Here is a 14,609-nt window from a genome sequence, read left to right on the forward strand (position 1 = left end):
CTCGGCTTACGGTCGTCATAGCAACATCCTCTTGTCTCTATAGCAACAGCCTCTGACAGAATTAATTGCAATTAAGTGCTGTAGATTTGGACTTTCTCTTTAATTTTTACCTGTAGAAAGCTCACCAANAATCTGCAAAATTCTCATGCACCCTTTTCCCCAATTTTCATCCACTTTTCTGTTTTTTGATGTGGTTTTGTCCCACTTTGTTAAATTCCTGCAGTAAAAAAATAGATGAAAAAAATAACCGTCCTAAAATGGGACCAAATCATATCCCATTGTTGCTTCCCGTTGCTGTCAGTTTTGTCCTATTTTTCTTCCTTTTCTGGTTTCCTAGGAAGCCGTTTCCTAGGAAACCTACATCTCTCTCATCTCAATGTTTTTCATTTCTATTTGTCCTCCTTTCTCCGTCTCTCTTCACATTTTCTGAGCCATGTTTTCTGCTCAAAACCACTTCTACACCACTGCCATTTCTGTCAAACTTGTCTCTGTCAATTTCCATTTCTTGCCAAAACGACTGTTTCTCTCTCTCTCTCACTCTCTTCACTGTATCTCTGTGGCTTTGATCAATAAATGTTGTGTGGGTTGGAAAGTTCTGTCCTCTGGCATTTCATGCTCTGCCTTCCTCAAACACATAGTGCTAGGATCATACTGTGCTCTTACTAACTCCTTACAGCCAACCATAGAACATTATCAAGTGAATGTTGTAGATAACCTTACTCAAAAATCAAACTCAGATCAGCTTTCAGATCTATGCAGATACAGATACATTAAGTATGGGTAGCGTCAAGCACAGGGTTTCGAAGGAGTGAAAAATACTTTTAAATATCAACCAGTCACTTCTAACATATGTCTCTACTTAAAATAATGGTTCCTTGAATGAAAATGCTGACCATAAACAGGCTGCTATTTTCCAATGAATAGCTAGCTGTCTAGTGCAAAATCAGTCTTTAGGAAATGTCTTTCACTCACTCACTCACACACACACACACACACACACATACACACACACCTTAGACACAGTTCATGAAGTTATAGAGCAAGCCATCTACAAAATTATTATAGTATGAAACTATCTTAGCTAATTATGAGGCTATCATTAGCTACATTAGCCTGTATGAGCGCCGTTTCCAAGCCGTTGTGCATGTTGTACAGAGCATGGAGTGGAGGAAGCGATGGAGGAGGAGGTGCGGCCGCCCCGCATCCTGGAGCCCATCCAGGGTACCGAGACTCGCGAGGGAGAGGGAGCAGGCTTCACCTGCAGGATCGAGGGAACCGGTGAGGACACTCTTTCTTTTCTTAGTTTCCCTGTCCTTGGTACTGAAAGCCATGTGCACTTATATATAAACCATGAATATTGTCTCTGTCCTTGGTGCTGAAAGTTAGCTTTTCTTCTCACTTCTGGTAATATGTTGAAGATAGATGAGAGTAGTTGGCCTACTTGTTACAATGAAATTTTCTGTGAATTTCTCAAATGTATTCCTTGGTACTATTCACCCTTCCACAGAGATGAATGTTATGTGGTACCATATCTGTACATATATAGATATGTGCCTGTTCATAGCACTGAATGTCAGGCACTTCTCTTCTCCCTTGCACATTGATGAACTTTGCTTAGTAACATTCTTGTACATGATAGTATGAATCCCCTGGTGAATCTGACTACCAGTTACACTGACATGTACCTGTCCTTGGTACTGAATCTTAAGCTGTGATCTCCCTTCCACAGAGGTGGACAAAGGGGGTACTTGGAATTCACTGGTAAAACTAACTTCTAGATACACTGACATGTCCCTGTCCTTGGTACTGAATGTTAAACTGTCCCCATCTCCCTCCCCCAGAGGTGGATGTTACCTGTTACCATATCTGTACATGATTGTATGAATCTGCCTGATAGGTACTTGTCCTTGGTACTGAATGTTAAGCTGTACTAAATCTACCTTCCCCAAAAGTAGACATTATGTTGTACCCTATGTATATGTAATATGTAAATCTGCCTACACGTTACACTGTTGTTTACCCGTCCTTGGTACTGAATGTTAATCTCTCTCGTTCTCCCTTCCACAAAGGTGGACATTACGTGGTACCATATCTGTACTAGACTGTACATGTATGATTATGATGGTACTGAATCTTATGTTGTATCCCTCTCCCTCCCCAGAGGTGGACGTTACGTGGTACCGTAACGATTCTCCCATCAAGCCGTCCAAGTTCTTCCAGCTGATGTCCGAGGGCGAGTACTATGTCTTAAACATCAGCGAGGCTTTCCCTGAAGACGCCGGAACCTACAAGGTCGTGGCGGTCAACCCAGCCGGAGAGGACCAGTGTGCGGCGGACCTGGCCGTGGAGAGTAAGTCACACACGCACACCTGTCAACACCTGAAGGGAAAGTTTCACTTCACTTTCACTCTCAGCAACACCTGTTGAAGTGAAAGTTTTTTTTAGTAACACCTGAAGTGAAAATTTCGCTTCACACTTTCAGTAACACCTGAAAACTTGATAGGATCATACTTTCATTGTTTCTATCCGCACGCTTGCCGCAACTTGTTTCACTACATTGAAGCAAAGACTGGTGTCTGATTTAAAAAATATGCATGAAATGACCAGTATGACATGCCTTCAGTGTACAGCCAGTTTAACTACAGCATATAATGTTGAAATCAGTGACACAATCAGAAAAAATCCCCCTACAAGCTTTAATATGTTTATCTTCATACATATCATTTAAAAAAAGACTATGTCACAAGCATCTCCACCAGTCTATGCTTTTCATATTGTATAGTTATCCCTGTGTTTAGTCTTGCATTTCTCTCATGTTCCTAGAAGTAGAAACATTAATTTTGCTCTGCTTCTCGGCTTACGGTCGTCATAGCAACATCCTCTTGTCTCTATAGCAACAGCCTTTGACAGAATTAATTGCAATTAAGTGCTTTAGATTTGGACTTTCTCTTTAATTTTTACCTGTAGAAAGCTCACCAACAACCGATTGCTTGAATCTTTTTACCTGCGCGATGCATTGCTTAGTATTAATTTTGTAAACTTGTCTAATCTCTAAACATGTTCCCTTTATTTTCTCTGGTTACCCCTCTCTTCTGTGGCAGCGATAATTTTCTACTACGAGTTGCAGTTTTCTGGCGGACTTTTTCTTTCAAAAGTTACATCTCGTAGAATTTTCCCACCCCTTTCGTAGTCCGAGTCATTACAAGGTAACCCACTTTCCTGCCTTCATTCTCTGCTCTGTGCTTCATGCTAGAACATATCATTGCACGCCATACCTATTGTATACGTGTTAGTGCAGTCATTTCATAGGAACATTTGTGTTACGTCATGTATACAACATTTACTGTATCGTTATGAAAATGTACTGTTGTTATTCCATTGCAGCTTGCAAAAATTATATTTCATATGTTTTCCACTCAGTCAAGCTTCGTTAGCAAGGAGCTGCTTTAATTAAACGATTGGAAAAGAAAGAAGTACTGAATTTTGGAATAAATGTGGTAGAATTCCTTCATTCATGTATCAATGCAGTTCATCTGCTTTGGCCAGCCATGCATAAAAATAGTTTTTTCTCAGTGCTTTAGTTTTGCATGGGCCTTGGTTTGATGTGATTCTGCATGAAAAATTGTTTAGAATTGGGTTGCAAAGTAATGTTCCAAGTAGCTACACAAGACTATGTCGATAATTTCAAGTTTGTAGGATGTAAACTTATTTTGTTGATGGCAACGTTTGAAAATTTCGACATCTGATTCTTCTGATGGTTCTGTGTAAAATGTGTATCACCATAAGTTGATGTGATATATGACAGTGACTCCGTGGTTTTACAGAAGCTGTCACAGAAGCAGTGAAACCTGCCCAGGTCTCACCTGCCTTCATAAAAGACCTGCAAAACCAAACCACTCCTGAAGGAAGCTCCGCACGATTCGATTGCCGCATCCAGGGCAAACCTGACCCCACTGTCACCTGGTACAAAAACGGTGCTGAACTTAAGGAATCGTCCGACTTTAAGATGTCGCGTCTTGGAGACGTGTACTCCTTAGTGATTGTGGAGTGTCTGCCTGAAGACTCGGGGGTGATTGTGTGCAAGGCTGTGAACCCAGCGGGGCAGGTGCAGAGCCAGGCACAGCTTACTGTACAAGGTGAGAGGACACTACTGTTTTACTGATAGGAACTGGAGTAACAGTGTGTGTATGCTAACCATTACCACCTTTCCTCTACAACTACCTTCTACACTGATACAGACATGGTAATGGTTTGCGGTGGACAACTTTCTGGCAATTTTTGCAATTTTGCACGAACAGTTTACAATGCATGGCAACATTTTGAGGACTTCACTCCCTTTCCGTGTGCCATCTGTCTCTTTTCCTGTTTTTTCTCGAGGAGGCGTATTTCAAGCTGCCTTAAGATTGCATGGATCTGTCCTATCTGTGACTCTGCATGGAACTTTCAAGAAGCCTCTTTTGGGCACCTGCGTGGCGACATAATGCATGCCTTGTCGCATGTTCAAGATAAAGTTACACAAAGACTTACTTGGAAGAAAGAAAGCTGACAAAACTCCTGCCTTACTCCGCAGTGGATGAAACAGTGGTGGAGCAGGAAGTCACACAAGTCATGCAGCAGGCACCAACAATGGCTGCAGCACCGGGCCCAAAGACTAAAGAAACCGTGGACGGGCCGACATCAGCTCCAAACTTTACACAAGCCCTGCAGGGCCAGACGGCTGTGCTAGGAGAGCGGGCAAAGTTTGAAGCTTTTGTAAACATCTCTCCTGATACAAAAATTATCTGGTTGCACAACGGTGTAGAGATCAAGGGAGACCCGAGGCATCTGATTCAGGTAGACAGGAAGACAGGCCGATGTGTCTTAATCATCACAAAGCTGCAAGTGTCGGATTCTGGTGACTACACCTTACAGGTTCTGAACGCATTGGGAGAGACGGCGTGCACAGCTCAACTTCTCTTCCAGGAGAAGCAGGTACAGCAACAGAGAGTGGAAGGAGACGGCCCGAACTTTACTAAGATGCTGAGCGGCCAGGTTGTTGAAGAAGGCAGCACGGCTAGGATGGAGGTTGGAGTTGGTGGTTCACCCGCACCCACTGTCTCCTGGCTCTTCAATGGGGTAGAAATCAAAGCTGACCAGAGAAGGAAATTCATCGCAGATGCAAAGCAGCAACTTTATGCGTTGGTGATTGAGAAGGTGCAGCCGTCGGATCAAGGAAACTACACATGTAGAGCGATGAATAAATTCGGCGAGGCCGGCTGCACTGGTCAGCTATTCGTACAGCCGCCAGGGCAGAAGGTGAAGCTGGTACAAGGAGAGGCACCAAACTTCTTACAGATGTTGGAAAGCAAGGCTGCAGAGGAGGGCAGCACGGCGAGACTGGAGATTGTTGTGAGCGGAAATCCGGAGCCGAAAGTATCCTGGTATCACAACGGGAAGGAAATCAGGCCGGATCAGAAGAGGCAGCTGCAGTACGACCAGGCGAGGCACCTCCACGCGTTGGTGATACAGAAGGTACAGAGTGAGGATGATGGGGAGTACACTGTTAAGGTGAGGAACGACTTTGGAGAAGCTGCCTGTACGTCAAGCCTACACACGTACCCACCTGGTCAACAGGTGCAGTTAGTTCATGGAGAGTCCCCAAACTTTGCACAGATGTTAGAAAGCCAGGCTGTGGAGGAAGGAACTGTTGCAAAGCTGGAAATTGTCACGAGTGGAACCCCAGAACCGACTGTGACATGGCTGTTTGGAGGGGTGGAACTACAGGCGGATGCAAGAAGGCAGATCTCTGTGGACGCACGTTCTCACCGTCTGGTGATTCAGCAAGTGCAGGAAGCGGATTCCGGAGAGTACACGGCCAGAGTGCAGAATGACTTCGGTATTGCAGCGTGTACTGCACAGATTCTGGTCTACCCTCGCGGACAGAAGGTCACCATAGTGCAGGAGGGAGTGCAACACGTCAAGGGGCCTGGTCAAGCTACCCAGGTTGTACAGGGAGCTGGTCAAGCTACCCAGGTTGTACAAGGCCAAGCTGGTCAAACCTTCCAGGTTGCACAAGGTACAACCGGTCAAACAGTCCAGGTTGTACAGGGCCAAGCTGGTCAAACCTTCCAGGTTGCACCAGGCACAGCTGGTCAAACTGTGCAGGTTGTACAGGGCCAAGCTGGTCAAACCTTCCAGGTTGCACAAGGCCAAACTGCACAGGGTACAGCCAGCCAGGTTGTACAAGGGAAAGTCGGTTTGGAGGGCCTCTCGCAGAGCATCATAGCAGCAGGCCAGAGGGTTCAGGCTGCAAGAGGGACTCCACAGAGCGCAACAGGAGGGGACCAGGTAGTACAAGTGATCCAGGGCCAGACTGTTCAGAGTGGGCAGGGCATACAAGGAGGCCAAGTTACTGTGGTAGGAGGTGGCCAGGGAATGATGGTACAAGGAAGCCAAGGCACAATGGTGGTACAAGGCGGTGGTACAATGGTGCAAGGAGGCCAGGTCACCATGGTACAAGGTGGCCAAGGAACGATGGTACAGGGTGGTACCATGGTGGTACAAGGCACGTCCCAACAATCGCTCCAGGGGGATCCGCCCAACTTTGGGAAGATGCCCGACTCCCAGGCAGTGGAAGAGGGCGGCACAGCTAAGTTTGAGACCATCGTCACTGGGAGTCCAGAACCTGAAGTAGCCTGGCTTCACAATGGTCAGGAGTTAAAGTCAGACGGTCGTCGGCAGATCAGCACAGACTCAGCAAACCACCACCACGTTCTGGTGATACAGAAGTTAACAAAGGCTGATGCTGGGAAGTACACAGCAAGAGTGGGGAACCAGTTTGGCGAAGCAGCCTGCACTGCAGAGCTACACGTTGTTCCTCGAGGCCAGAAGGTTAAGATGGTGAAGGGAGAGTCCCCGAACTTTGCCAAAATGCTGGACAGCCAGGCAGTGGAGGATGGTGGTGCCGCAAGGTTTGAGGTGGTTGTCACGGGCAACCCGGAACCGACGGTTATATGGCAGTACAACGGCCAGGAGCTTGAACAAGACCAGCGCAGAGAAGTCATCTGTAACAAGGCAAAAGGCCAGCATGTGTTACTCATCGAGAGTGTTCAACAGTCAGATTCTGGGGACTACACGGCGAGGGTGAGAAACGACTTCGGAGAAGCCGCGTGCACCGCGCAACTTCTAGTCTACCCTCCTGGGCAGAAAGTCAAGCTCGTGACCGGTGAATCGCCGAACTTTGCCAAGTTCCCAAGCAGCGTAGCTGTCGCAGACGGAGAGCCAGCGCGGTTTGACGCAGCTGTAACCGGCTCGCCGCTACCGAAGGTAACCTGGCTACACATGGGGACAGAAATCCAGTCAGACCAACGCAGAAAAGTCCTCTTCGACGAGTCAAAGAAAACAGCGAGCATCGTGATCAGCCAGGTACAACCGTCAGACGGGGGAGACTACACGTGCCAGCTGAACAACGACTATGGACAAGCTGCCTGCACTGCCCAGCTTCTCGTAAAAGGTATTAAGAAGTAGTAACTCTTGTGTAGCATTAGGCTGATGATAGCACGTCAGCAGAACATACTGCACCTGCGCGAAACCTGTAATGTATTATGCATAGCACTTAAGCAGGACCTCTCATATAAGGCTGTATTTGCACATATAAGGTTAACATCCAGTCTGTTGATTCCTAAATGTTGTGTTGGAAAAGATATCCTCTGCAACAGGCAAAATTTTGATGCAACAGTGACCAACAAAAACTGTGAAAAATCAGGGTTTCGCGCAGGTGCAGTACATTCTGCTGACGTGCTGCTAATGATACTCTAGATGGTTTTTCTGGCAGCTATAGGGAAGAGTGGTTGTCTTAGACCAGCAAGCTATGTGTTAAATCTGCTTAGAGATAATGCTAACACTAAGGTAGAGAAAAAAATCATAGTATGGAAGAAGAAAAATGCATCAAGTGTGGAAAAGCCATCTTCGGTTTAATTGCAGTGATTTCTTAACATCTCTTGTAGAGATCTCTTGCTGGATTGTTCTGTTTCTTTAAGCTCCACCAAGTAACATCTTTCTTTGTCTATAATGGTGCCTCCTCTATAGAATTAACGGTGCTTTCTTAGACTTAACGGTGCTCCTTAGAACCTAAAGACCTGTCTTGTCGTCTGCAGTTCTTTCCTCGGTAGTTCCTGTCTTTTCTCTCCTGTTTTCTGAACTCTCGGCTTCATTTATCAGACTAAAACACTTTCGTAGTTGCTACTGACAATGCTTTACAAGTAATCATACCTTTAATTTGTTTAAAATTAGAAGAAAAAAAATGTGTACTTTGGAAGATTTGGTAATACCATGAGTTCTTAGATGAAATATTCATGTGATTTGAAGACCAATCAGAGTTTTTCTGAAAGTAAAAAGTTTTTGCGTTTTTGATTTAGTGTAAACATTAGGAAAAATTGGTTAACCCGCATGTTAACAAAAATTGAAAATTCTTAACAATGAAACATTTTGACAAAAAAAGCCAAAAAAATCACAACATTCTTCATTTCATACCCATCACTCAGCATCCCACAAAACAGAGAGAGAAGACAGAGGAGTCGCACCCGAAATCCTTCGGCCATGTCGGAACATTATCACAATGGAGGGGCACACTGTTTACTTCCAGTGCAAAGTCGCCGGCGTGCCCTTACCCAAGGTCACGTGGTACCGGGACGACCTTGAGGTCAAGGAGTGCGGGAACGTGACCTTCGAGGAGAGTTGTGTGGACGACAGGACGGTCCTGGTTACCATGGTGATAATGAACGTGCGAATGGGGGACCACGGTTGTTACACGTGTCACGCGGTGAACGCGTCTGGGGAGACGGTGTGTCAGGCTTACTTGGATGTACAGGGTGCCAAGAGGTGACAACGGACTGTTACGCTAGACTAGCAGATATCTACAAGCTTAAGCCAGTGTTTCTTAAGCGGTGTATAGAAAGTACAAAAAGGAATGAAAAGGAGTAAAATTGAACAAAATATGAAGCAAAGAACTGTAGAAAAATGTAGATCGGCAGTAGCACAAAATACAAGCAAAGGGACCTGAGAAAGGACTAAAATATGCACCATTTTGCTTCTTTTTCTTCCTTTTTGCACATTCTGTACACCCATATTTAAGACATCAATGTGCAAGTTTTACAGAGGTTAAAGGCAGCACACTTAATATTTTTACTAGGTTTTAAGCAGTATTGAGTTTTTAATACCGCCATGAGTGTAGTTTATGTTTTGATTTTTAAAAATCATCAGTATTAAAGTATTCAGTTTTCCTTAAAGCCATAAGTTTTATACCATATTAGTATTCTGTAATTATGTATGTATAATGCAACCAGCAATATTATTATATATAATACAACTGCTGTGTATGTTTAAAGTGTTCTATGCACCAATGTTTGTAGTGATTTTGGCTATATTATGATATGCTTTAAATTGGTTGTTTACCATTGAGCAGTATTTTTTACATTTACCATTGGGTGTATGTGACCTCAGGTATGAATGAATAAAAACGTCACAGATTTTGCTACAATGTTGCAATGGCTCTGGCTTCATGTGTGTGTCATTGTTGTTACAAACTGTGGAGCTGAAATTGCCATGCTTATGAGAAGGAGGGAGGAAAGAGTCTACCGGAAAAATACCCAAAGTGAGGACTGTATTTTCTGCATGTTTTAGTCATTTCTGCTGTCTCTGTTGTCTCCAGAACTGTGCTTTATCTAGAAATCAAGCATGGTTCAGGATAGTCCATGTGTATCCAGAACCACGCCTAGGGCAAATCTGTGTTCTTGGATACGCGGAGACTATCCAGAACCGTGCCTTGTCCTAAACCGTTTAGGCATAGAACTAGATAGGCAAGGTTCTGGATACAATAATTTCCTTAAACATCTATCATCTGGTGTTGCCTAATGTACAGTCCATGGCCTCTCTCCCTCAGTGGCATGGCACTTTCTGCTTCTTTCATTGACCATTCACGTACCACCACACTAACATGTACACTTCCTAGCCAGAGCCACCACGTTTTTCTCACACCATCTTCACGAGAATCATCAGTCACAGTGATGGACAAATTTTCACCACGATTTTCCTGCATTTTTCTCACGACCACCTGAAGGTACATCTGTCAATTTCCACATCTTTTGCACATTTTCTCCTGTTCTCTCCTCACTTCTGTAAAGTAACTCATTCCATGCTTTCTGTATTATCTGCTCTTTTCCTCCTCGTCCTCTTCGTTCCTGACCGTATCTTTCCTCCCTTCTTCTCCTTTGCCAGAAAAGTCGGGTGTAGATGGTGTAGCACACACAGTTGGGGATGACAGTGGGCCGTTCACGGAAACACAAGGAATGCAGCCACTCGGTGGCAAAACTGCCAAAATAGTTTGTGAAACACTGCAAACCAGTGGACTACAAGAGTACAAATTGGCCAGCCAAGAACTAGGAGATAAAAGTGATGGATTAAAGGAAGTCCAGATTTCTGTGACTGTGAACAGAGAGACAAAGAGCATTACGCTTGCACGGGGCGGTGAAGCCACCATTGTGCATATAGAGGGGCAGATGACAACACAGAACATTGTCAAGCAGCTAGAGCAACATGGAGAAACTCCAGAGGTTGCGACCGTACTCGGTCGATATGTGACGGAGGCACTGGTGGCAGATATCGAGAAAGTAGAGATTACGTTTGAGATGAAGCTACAAGTTCCAGACGTTCCCCCACATTCGCTCACTCCCAATGTTCCTGTTGAGCAAGAACGTGTTGACATGCATGTGGACAGGGACTCTCAAACTATAGTTATCACTCAGACAGAGGATAACAAACAGGTTTTACATACTGAAGAAGAGTTAACACCACAGCATGTTCAGACAGAAGGGGAGGGGCAACAGTTAGCTGCAGGGAGTGAGAACTTGGAAATCCTTGGTGAAAGTGAAGACGCAGAGAGTGTAGGTTCAGACAGGCAGCCTTTACTCTCCGATAGGTCGATCTCCGTCACAGACTCCATGACAGATGATCAGTTGGTAGAGGAAGGTCGGTCAGAAACAGCTTCACCGATGGAAGGTGTCCAAGAAGCTTCTCCAGACATACCAGGGATCGTCATAAGCCAAGACGTAAGCAAGAAGGACGTCTCGGAAGAACAGGAAACAGTTAAACCCAAGAAGGTCAAGAAAACCAGATCCTTCGAGAAGAAGGAGAAGAAGAAGAAACGGGGGGACAGCCCTGTCGCTCCCTGCTTCTCAACCAAACCGAAGAAAGTGAAAATCAAGGAAGGAAAGTCTATCCGCATTGAGGCTGAATGTGGGGGGAGCCCGGAGCCTGAAATGTGTTGGTTTAAATCCGGGCGGTTAGTGGAGACACAGAAGAGGGTCTCCATAAGCCAGGAGGAGGGGAAAAGTGTGCTGGAGATACACAAAGTGTCTTTGGATGATGATGCCATCTGGGTGTGCAAGGCTATCAACACAGCAGGTCAAGCAGTCTTCAAGGTGGATTTGGAAAGTGAGTTTCTCTCTTAACCTTCATCATGTAAAGGTAGCCACTTGGCACCAAATTTGCATGGGATATGGGTTTGGACAGCAGGGAGAAGGTTAATGACAACCATGGTTTCAGCACTAGGGACAGGACCATTAACCTTCAGCCTGCTAATGTAGCCATTTGGAACCAAATTTGCATTGGTTATGGAGTTAGGCAGCAGGGAGCAGATTTTCAAAGCAACTATCATTATATGCACAATTAGTTTGGTTGTGCAAAAGTTGACTTGCTAAGTCTTGAATTTGTCCTTTTTAGAAAAGGGTTGATCCTTATGCCGTTTAGTGTTATAAAATCCTGCTATAGCTCTATAGATCGTGTAAACTGTAATGTTTGCACTTCTCTAGTTGACTCTGATGTCTCTGATGATGAGGGAAACAGCAAACCACGACCAAAACCCAAACCAGCCGAACCAGTTTCTCAAACCACAGAAAAGAAACCAGAAAAACAGCCTGCAGACTTCCACCCAGGTGCTCCCGAACCGCCTTCTTCCAAATCAGACTTCAAGCAACAGATGGAGAAGCAGGCTTCCAGGCTGCCATCAAAGCTTCCCCGTGCTCCAAAACTCATCAAGCAAGCTGCAGTCACCGAGGAGCTGGCCAAGATTTCCGAGGAATCCAGCGGCGTAGACAGCTCTTACGAGTACACCATGACGCCAACGCTTGAGACCATCCAGGAGTCGCCCAAACTTGCTCCAAAACTCAACCGTCCTGCGATGCCACCAAGGCAGCCTTCTATCAAACCGCCTGTGTTTATACAGGACATAGACAGCTGTTTAGTCTCAGAAGGCAGCAAAGTGAATTTTAACGGTGAAGTTATGGGCAACCCCCAGCCTGATATCACCTGGCTGTTTAACGATGAGAAGTTGCCTGAGAGTAAAAGACACAAGGCTATCTACTATGACGAGGTAGTCAGGCTGACCATACTGCATGTGACTCAGAAGGACCAGGGCATCTATACCTGCAAGGCTGTTAACTTCTCAGGAGAGGCTGTGAGCAAGGCTAGGCTTACTGTGAAAGGTAGACGCACTTAGAACTACCAATATCTGCTTAGGCCACACCAATTTTATTTCTTGGTTAACGGATTCGGCCGCTTCATTTTTTTCTGATTTGCAAATGAAAATAAAAATTCAAAATAAACTGCAAAATGCTCATATTTTGCCCTGAACAGTTGAAAACAGTCCTTTTCATCCTAGTTGTTACGGTTATTCCATCTTGAATGCAATGGTATCATTAAAAGTTCAAAATTCACTGTTTAGATTTTGAACCAGCCTGGTGTGTTGACTTCATGGCTCCTATCATGCCATTTTGGGTCATAATACGATGCCTAGGCCTGTTTTTATTTTTATTTCTTTATCGCCCGCCCGCTCCATTATTTTTGTAGAAAAATCCGTTAACCAAGAAGTTAAATTGGTGTGGCCTTAGATAAAGTGAACAGTGTTAGAACTATTGTAGAAAAAAACTGCTGCCACCAAGTACAGTTGTGTACTGTAGATAGCTTTAAGCAACTTCTGCAGTTAGAGGTGTATTGTCTAACAGGTTGTTTGGTGTAATGTAGCCAGCTTCCCCCACGCTATATATGTGCCTGTGAAGCTGGTGTGGTATGCCAAATGGTGGTTATACAGCTTGATATAATACAGGTATAAATAGGCATGGTATTCTTCTTGTGTTTACACTTAGCAAGTGCTATCAACACACAAAGAGTGCCACAAAGAGTGAATTGCTGTACTTTAAGCTTAAAGTATAGAGCTTGGATCTTAAGACAATTAAGCTGTCAAAAGGGTTGACTGTTTTAGTTTTCCAGTCATTGTGAGTTGTGACAGACTGCCTGAAATTGTTAACTTTGTTGTGTAAGCTCTTCAGATATCTGTCTACATTATCAAAGTACTACAAAACATAAATGTATCATTAATAATATATATTCATTTGTACGACCATATGTTGATGTAACGACCGCAGTAGGACATTGTTTGCTTAGCTGTAAACTTTGAGATGATTTTCAGTAAAAAGGTTTCTCATGTTCTAGCAAATTAAATACAGACTTGATGGGTTGATTTTCACAATGGCATTTGTTATGTTTGAAGAGAAAATTGTAGAATAAAACATCTTCCCCTGCATGGGAACCCGTCCTTCTGTGTGTTACCCACATTTCTTCATTGTACCTGACAGTGTTTGCCTATCATATCCAGAACCGTGCTTATCTAGTTCTAAGGCCTGAATGGGTTTGGATGATGATCAGGCATGGTTCTGGATAGTCTGTGTATCCAAGAATGTAGGTTTGCTTCAGACACAGTTCTGGATATGTGTGGACTATCCAGAACTCTTCCTGAGCACTGTTCTGGATAAAGCACAGTTTTGGATACAACAGACTGTGTTCTCATAATCAGGCAAGCCAACTGGTTCTTATCCTGGATAAGTCAAAAGCAATATGGAGAAATTAGAAATTTAGAAATAAGCTGAGCAGGTATCTTCAGAGGCTGTTGCTATGGAGACGGAGTTTCCATGGAGACCGGAGACAGTTCTTCGGGCTTTTCTTCTGAATCCTTCAGAGAGATGTGCAAGGTTTTTTGCATTGCAAACATGACTGCATGTGTTTCCTGTGCATGTTTTTTATATATATTCTACTACAGTAACCACATATCTTACATGTATGTTTTGGTGCCACCATTTTGGAAGTAAAACCATTGAAGCCACAAAAGTTGTGGAGTGAAATGGGCTCCTTGATCATGTTACAAGTGCTTTTATATGTTGCATGGAATTCTCAGAAACTTTACAAATTTTCTTAAACTTTGCAACCATGCCCATAACACTTATTCTATATCTTGGGTTAACATAATGCAGCTGTACTGTTATACCTTAACCATGTTGATTCCTGTATAACATATATTACCCAGATGTGTGCAATTTCATATCTACCAGTGTTCACAGATCTCATGGATTCACTGACAGCCATCCCACCAATGCTCCTTCTCATTATCTGAAGACACTTTAATGCTGTAGAGTCTTAATGGTCTTCATTGTTTTGTTTTACACAGAAATCCCACCACCAGAACCGCTGGAACCTATCGAAGAAGTCATCACATGTAAGTCATCTTCACAGAAATATAAAAC

The 14,609-nt window shown here is 44.1% G+C and overlaps 2 protein-coding genes across 2 annotated transcripts in view; both read left to right on the top strand.

Annotated features, from left to right (window-relative positions):
• LOC109471808 (muscle M-line assembly protein unc-89-like) overlaps positions 1-12,576 on the top strand; it is a 159,851-nt gene extending 147,275 nt beyond the window's left edge. The window contains exons 101-104 of the mRNA XM_019771162.1: positions 3,825-4,136; positions 4,571-7,492; positions 10,255-11,469; positions 11,847-12,576. Of these exons, the coding sequence (XP_019626721.1) occupies positions 3,825-4,136; positions 4,571-7,492; positions 10,255-11,469; positions 11,847-12,532 (5,135 nt within the window). The 3' untranslated portion in view covers positions 12,533-12,576. The remainder of the gene's footprint in view (positions 1-3,824; positions 4,137-4,570; positions 7,493-10,254; positions 11,470-11,846) is intronic.
• Positions 12,577-14,505: 1,929 nt separating this feature from the next.
• Positions 14,506-14,609, top strand: part of LOC109471809 (obscurin-like) — an 84,455-nt gene continuing 84,351 nt past the window's right edge. Inside the window, exon 1 of the mRNA XM_019771163.1 lies at positions 14,506-14,581. Coding sequence (XP_019626722.1) covers positions 14,506-14,581 — 76 coding nt within the window. The remainder of the gene's footprint in view (positions 14,582-14,609) is intronic.

The sequence above is a fragment of the Branchiostoma belcheri genome, unplaced genomic scaffold, assembly GCF_001625305.1.
Source record: "Branchiostoma belcheri isolate BF01 breed outbred unplaced genomic scaffold, Haploidv18h27 scaffold26, whole genome shotgun sequence".
NCBI lineage: Eukaryota > Metazoa > Chordata > Leptocardii > Amphioxiformes > Branchiostomatidae > Branchiostoma > Branchiostoma belcheri.